At 39.9% G+C, this 7,278-nt stretch overlaps 1 protein-coding gene across 3 annotated transcripts in view; it reads right to left on the bottom strand.

The window, feature by feature from the left end:
- Nucleotides 1-209: 209 nt before the first annotated feature.
- Nucleotides 210-7,278, bottom strand: part of plcb1 (phospholipase C beta 1) — an 834,527-nt gene continuing 827,458 nt past the window's right edge. For 2 of the 3 annotated variants that reach the window (XM_072581462.1, XM_072581461.1), the window contains one exon: nt 210-2,694. In XM_072581462.1, the coding sequence (XP_072437563.1) occupies nt 2,464-2,694 (231 nt within the window). In that variant the 3' untranslated portion in view covers nt 210-2,463. The remainder of the gene's footprint in view (nt 2,695-7,278) is intronic. The other variant, XM_072581463.1, reaches the window with a different exon arrangement.

Here is a 7,278-nt window from a genome sequence, read left to right as displayed (position 1 = left end):
TGCTAAATCTGGCACAGTTCTACCAGTTCACCAAAGGCCTCAGTTTCTGAATGTCACACTTTGTGAAACAATTCTACCCTAAGTGCCTACACTGTGATCTCTTACAATTCGCAGTGTTGTACACATGCTAGTCACTGATATCTTAGTCCAATTTCTCAAAACAAATGGCGATGTTTCAAGAAAAAAAATACACAGACAAGATGTGGTGGCAATGGTGACACAGAGAAACCCATGTTCAAAGAAGTTTTATTTTTCCATTGTAACTGATGAATGCACATAAAATTACTAGTGGAAGAAACATCATGCCAGAAAATTGCATAGAGTTCATACAAAATTTGAATAAGCTTCTCAGAACAAATTATCATTGTTAAAGATAATATTATTTACACCCTTTTCACGTGAAGTCCTCCCTTTGTTTATTTTGTTATTCTACAGTTAACTTTAAGTGAAACCATTTGAACAATATTAAAGCACAGACCATCCACTTCATATGATCAGTGAGATAAACAGAATTATGCTTCACTCACTATTACCACAGATTTTGTTATTTGTCTGGACCAGAGCTGAATTTTGTGAAACACTGTTAAATGTCCTAATCCAAGAATGACCCGCATTTAATACTGAACACAAGCTGTAGTGTTTGCAGTTGTTAAATGAAGTGCACATACAATCTAGTTCAGTACAGAATAGCCATAAATACAGATTTCCACAGTAAGTACTTTAAATATTCCACTTAAGACAGATACAGAACAAGGTAAATACTTTAAAGGCACAAGACTTTCACATCATATAGACCCCTTCTGTTAGATTCAATAAATCTAATCCAAGTAACATTAAACAACAAGTATAGTGTATGTATGTGTATGTTTCATATATATGCGTATACACACACATACACACACATATATACAGTATATGCATATACACACACATACTTCCATTACAGCCATTGAAAACTGTAGGGGGTGATATTGACAGAGTAAAACCATGATTTTCTGTTTTTGTGATCATCTGTTACAGTTAAAACTAAGTTTCAAAAAAGCTACCTCATCATCAACGCTGATTATATAGCTAGACTCATGGTGGTGGGAATTTCATTAGAATAACACATTCAATCGTATAAAAATAAAGAGAACGTTTTACTGAAACACCATCATTAGACAAATACTGCACGGAATGCTGGCAATGAAATGTTTTCACTCAGAATAATTACACATACCAAATGTAGCGGAATTACAGATCCATGTATTTTATAGTTTGAGCAGCCAAAATGACATTGAAATATTTTTACAACAATATAGTTCCTTAAATCTGAAACTACTGTTCCTGTCCACTTAACAGCTGCAATACCTGTATTTGTTGCGTGTTTCATGTTTGGCATGGAGTGAATCATGCCAAAGATCAAAGAATTCAGTTAGCACAAATTGTTTCAGTGACTACCCTCCACAGCAGTGCTTGGTAAAGTTACCAGTGATGACTAGTCATAGCCTTATCGCAATATTCAGTGTTTAATTTTGAAATTAAAATTTCATTCACAAAGTGCATTCAAACACATTAATACAATGACTTGCCTGCAATTTTTTTTTCTTCCGTTCATTTTAGGATATTTACAACCACTGGTATTGTACAAAACAAATTTTACAAATGATTCAGATGTAAGCAAGGTACAATATTTTGATTGTGCAGTTAGATACAAGGACTTTCCGTTACGTCACTCACATTAACTTGTAATAACAACTCCGGTTTTAGAAAATCTATGTAACTCTACTTTGTACACACAAGTCAAAGACATTTTTTTTTATATTTTACCCTGTAAAGCTACCTTGAAGTACATTACAGCACAAACTCCACAACAAAACTGTCTCTTAACAGTTATATTTTAAGGTATCCACAGTGATAACCATAATACTTCCATCATGCATGCATCCCTGATACGTATTTCCCTTTAAATATACTGGACAAAGCTATACAGAAAGTTTTAGAATGGCACAACCAAAACTCTAATTATAATAAGCAACATTGTTACCTCAGCATTGCTGACATTAAAAGTAAGTAGCAATGTATAACTCTTTTGGCAAGTGTACTTTATGTAGAGAGCAAAGACAATGAAAAACCCGTGCTTGTGACTGAAGCAGAGGGTTCTTACAACACGATGCCTACATGCAATGCTATGGATATGTGGGTTGTCAATGTTAGCCAATTATGCATCACAGGTTTCAAGTTCCTCTTTGATGGGTTTTTTTTTACAAAGAAATGTAATGTGTGGCGCTGTACAATTGGTTTTGTACTGGCATTTGAACAGAATGTACACCCACACACTCGACCCTGACACTGCACTGTATGCTTGAATAAGTCTTCCAGAACGCAGGCTAGAATTCAAGCAGTTATTCACCTGCCCACATACCTGAATGCCTCTTCCACCTGCAAAAAAAAGTTATGAGTTAACACAGTTTAAAGACCATATCAAAGGGAAGTAGCGAAGACTTTATCCAATTTATTGTCTTCTAAGTCGTCCTCATTGGAACATGTCTTGTGATTCAATTTCCCATTATCTGGAGCTAGGGAGGGAGGTGGAGCACTGTGATCTCCTTCGTCAGTGAACTTCCCCTTCAGTGTGTCCTGAACGAATTCTTGGATCTCCAGTGGCAGCCTCTTAAACTTGTCCTGGTATTCTTGATCGAGATCACTCTGCAGCTGCAAACAAGCAGAAAACTGTCATGTTGCAAATTCTCCAGGACAAACATATTACAGTGAGGTAAAAACATTGTGCCTTATTTTTTTTTAAATTCTCACAAGAGATGTGAGCATTGACCAAAATTGATTGACCATTCCCAATTGTCATGCAGAGGGTGAGGTTGAGCAGTCGTTGAAGTGTAAATACACTTACAACAGCACTCTGTCTCTCCCATACAAAGCACACTCCAATATAACGAGCATGATTGTATTTCCAAGTGACTTCTACTAAGGATTTTTGGTGCATTTCAGTCACTGGATTGGATAGCCCAATGATTAGTTTCTGTTTTATAGAGCTGTGTGTGGAATGAAGTTGTTTTTCTGGTTGGCGATATTTGACGAGCGGTGTGCCTCAGGGATCAGTGTTGGGACCACAATTATTCACAATTTACATCGATGATTTGGAGTTGGGGACCATGTGTAATGTGTCAAAGTTTGTGGAAGACACTAAGATGAGTGGTAGAGCAAAGTGTGCAGAGGACTGTGTAACCTGGCAGAGGGACAGAGATAGTTTGAGAGTGAGCAAAAGTCTGGCAGGGAGAGTACAATGTTAATAAATGTGTGAAGTCATCCATTTCAGTAGGAATAACAGTAAAAAGGGCCATTATATGAATGGTAAGGAATTGCAGCATGCTGCTGTGCAGAGGGATCTGGGTGTCCTTGTGCATGAATCACAGAAGGTTGGTCATTCCTAAAGGGATTGAGTTTAAAAGCAGGGAGGTTATGTTATAGCTGTATAGGGTGCTGGTGAGGCCACACCTGGAGTACTGCATGCAGTTTTGGTCCCCTTACTTGAGAAAGGATATACTTGCGTTGGAGGGGGTGCAGAAGACATTATTATTGATTCCGGAGTTGAGGGGGTTGGCTTATGAAGAGAGACTAAGTAGACTGGGAATAAATTCATCAGAATTTAGAAGAATGAGGGGCAATCTTATCAAAAATTACGAAGGGAATAGATAAGATAGAAGGAGAGAGGATATTTCCACTGGTGGGTGAAACTAGGACAAGAGGGCATAGCCTCAAGATTACTGGGAACAGTTATAGGACTGAACTAAGGAGGAGCTTCTTCACCCAGAGGGCTGTGAATCTGTGGAATTCTCTGCCCAGGGAAGTAGTTGAGGCTTCCTCATTGAATGTTTTTAAAGTGAAGACAGATAAATTTTTGAACAGTAAAGGAATGAAGGGTTATGGTAAGAGGGTGGGTAAGTGGAGCTGAGGCCGCAATAAGATCAGCCATGATCTTACTGAATGGTGGAACAGGCTTGAGGGGCCAGATGGCCCTACTCCTGCTCCTAGTTCATATGAGAGACCAAAATGTATGTTCTTTGCCAATTTTCTCCCTACGTTCTGGGGTTTTGTTCCTTAGATTCCATCTGTGGTCAATTGCCAGTCATGGCTGATCTGATCAAATTCACACGCCTGCCATCCCCTTCCTTAACAAGAACTTATCGACCTGCCTTAAAGGAAATGGGTGGCTTAGTGGTTAGCACTACTGCCTCACAGTTCTGGGGACACAGGTTCAATTCCACTCTTGGGCAATTTCTGTGTGAGTTTTGCACATTCTCTCTATGACTGCCTAGGTTTCCTCCCACAGGATGCGCAGGTTAGGTGGACTGGCCATGCTAAATTACCAATGATGTGCAGGCTAGGTGGGTTAGTCATGTGGGGTTATAGGGATGGGGTGGATCTGGGTGGGATGCTCTTCAGAGCGTCATTGTGGGCTGAATGGCTTGTTTCCATGTTGTAGGGATGCTGTGAAAAATATCCAAAGACCCTACTTTTCAGGAAGAGAGCTCTAAAGACTCAGAAGCTCTGAGAGAGTTTTTTTTCTGCTCATCTGTCTTAAGGGTGCAAGCCATGCTTTTTAAACTGTGACCCTAGTTCTTGATTCTTCCATCAGAGGAAGCATCTTCTCCATCACCAACCTATCAGGATACCTCAGGACACAGGTTTCAATCAAATCATCACCTTCTCTTCTAAGCACAAGTGGATACAAACTGAGTTTGCCAAGCCTTTTTGAATAGGCCGACGTGCCCCTTCCAGGTATCAATCTGGTAAACCTGCTTTGAACTGCTTCCAATGCATTTACATTCTTCTGTAAATATGGTGACTAATACTGGACACGGTACTGCAGATGTGATCTAGCCAACACCATGTTCAGAACAACCTCGATTATCCGAACGAGACAGGCAGGGAGCATTTTGTTCGGATAACTGATTGTTCGGATAACTGATTGTTTAGATAATGGACAACGTTTTTGTGGAACCTTGAGATCTTGTTCGGATAATCCAAAGTTCAGATAATTGACGATCGGATAACCAAGATTGTTCTGTATCAATGAAGCATAACCTGTGTACTTCCACATTCAATTTCCCTCACAATAAACAACAACCCTTTATTTACTTTTCTAATTACTGGCTGTACTGCAAGCTGAACTTTTTGCAATTCATAGATAAGGATATGCAGACCCCTCTGCATCTCAGAGCTTTGGAATCTCTCTCCATTTAGATAATATGTACTCTATTATTTTTCCTCCCAAACTGAATAATTTGGCATTTTCCACATTGTAAGAGACTTACTGGATCTTTGCCCACTCATTTAACCTATCCATATCTTTTGTAATCTCATTTTGTCCGCTTTCTTACATTCTTGCCTATCTTTGTGTCATCAGTTATAGAAACTCTTGCTGTCTGCTTTTATGTTTCTGACGTGCTTTCACTCATACTTTTTCCATTTTTATTTCATTCTTTGCTGCATTTTATATATTTTTTTCAGTATTCCAATATGCAACCCATCTTTGCACAATTAGATGTTTTTATTCAAGTTTACTATCATGCCTGTTATGCTTGGATTGTCTTGTGAGCAAAGACTAAACAAATTGGTAGTCTGCTCTTTGGTGTTTATAAGAATGAGAGGTGATTGCATTGAAAGGTATAGGATCCTTCAGAGGCTTGAAAGGGTTTACATAGAATCCCTACAGAGTGGAAACAGGCCTTTCAGCCCAACAAGTCGAAACCAACTCTCTGAAGAGCATCCCACCCAGACGTACCCCCCTCTACCCAGTAACCCTGGACAATATCCCTGGACACTATGGGCAATTTAGCATGACCAATCCACCCATCCTACACATCGTTGGACTGTGGGAGAAACCCGGAGCAAGCCCACACAGACACAGGGTGAATGTACAAACTCCACATAGACCATCGTCCGAGGCTGGAATTGAACCCAGCTCCTGGTGATGTAAGGCAGCAGGGGTAATCACTGAGCTACTGTGCCATCTCAGTGGATGCATCCCCTCATGGGAGAGTTTAGGACCAGAGGGCATCATTTCAGAATGAATTTAAGAGTAAGATGAGGAGGAATTTCTTCCCTCATTCTTTTAAACACCAAAGAGTAGACTACCAATTTGCTTAGTCTTTGCTCACAAGACAATCCAAGCATAACAGAAATGATAGTAAACTTGAATAAAAACATCTAATTGTGCAAAGATGGGTTGCATATTGGAATATAAAATGCAGCAAAGAATGAAATAAAAACGGAAAAAGTATGAGTGAAAGCACGTCAGAAACATAAAAGCAGACAGCAAGAGTTTCTATAACTGATGACACAAAGATAGGCAAGAATGTAAGAAAGTGGACAAAATGAGATTACAAAAGATATGGATAGGTTAAATGAGTGGGCAAAGATCTGGTAAGTCTTTGGAACCCTTTGCCACAGAGAGCTGTGGGGGCAGAGTCACTATGTACATTTCAGGTTGTGATAGATTCCTTATCAATAAGAGAATCAACAGTTGTGGGGAAAGAATAGGATATTGGAGATGAGGAATGTCAGATCAGCCATGATCCTATTGAATGGTGGAGCAGGCTTGAGGGGCCGAATGGCCTACTCCTGTTCTGATTTCTTCTGGTCTTAAGGGTGGCATGATGGCATTGCTGCCTCACAGCAGCAGGGTCCCAGGTTCAATTGCAGCCATGGGTGACTGTCTGTGTAGAGCTTGCACATTCTCCTCGTGTCTGCGTGGGTTTCCTCCCACAGTCCAAAGATGTGCAGGTTAGGTGAATTGGCCATGCTAAATTACCCATAGTGTTAGGTACATTAGTCAGAGGGAAATGGTTCTGGGTGGGTTACTCTTCGAAGGGTCAGTGTGGACTTGTTGGGCCGATGGGTCTGTTTCCACAATGTATGTAATCTAAAAAAAAACGTTTGATCCTGTCTTTAATCCTTTGAGTTGAGCACAGATCGTCAGTCCATTCCTTGGGAGTGCTCTTCCTTTTGCTTCACTAAGTTTTTGTGGCTTAGTTAAGTCAGCAAAGACTTGGAAATGAATTTGGAGGTTTCCGGTTTGATTAACGCAGGTACCGCAGACTTCACCAACTGAGTTATTTGACAGTTTATTCTTCACAGTATAAGGAACTACGCCAATTCTGATTTTAATCAGCTCAGGGTGAATAGGCAGGATGGGTGGTTGAAACTTTATAAATCTGCCTTATCCTGAAAACATGAGGAAGCCAAACAGCTATAAAGTCTAGATACCAATGGGATGAT

The sequence above is a fragment of the Chiloscyllium punctatum genome, chromosome 11, assembly GCF_047496795.1.
Source record: "Chiloscyllium punctatum isolate Juve2018m chromosome 11, sChiPun1.3, whole genome shotgun sequence".
NCBI classification, from domain to species: domain Eukaryota; kingdom Metazoa; phylum Chordata; class Chondrichthyes; order Orectolobiformes; family Hemiscylliidae; genus Chiloscyllium; species Chiloscyllium punctatum.
Note: the sequence above shows the minus strand (reverse complement) of the source record. Positions and strands in the feature narration are given on the sequence as shown.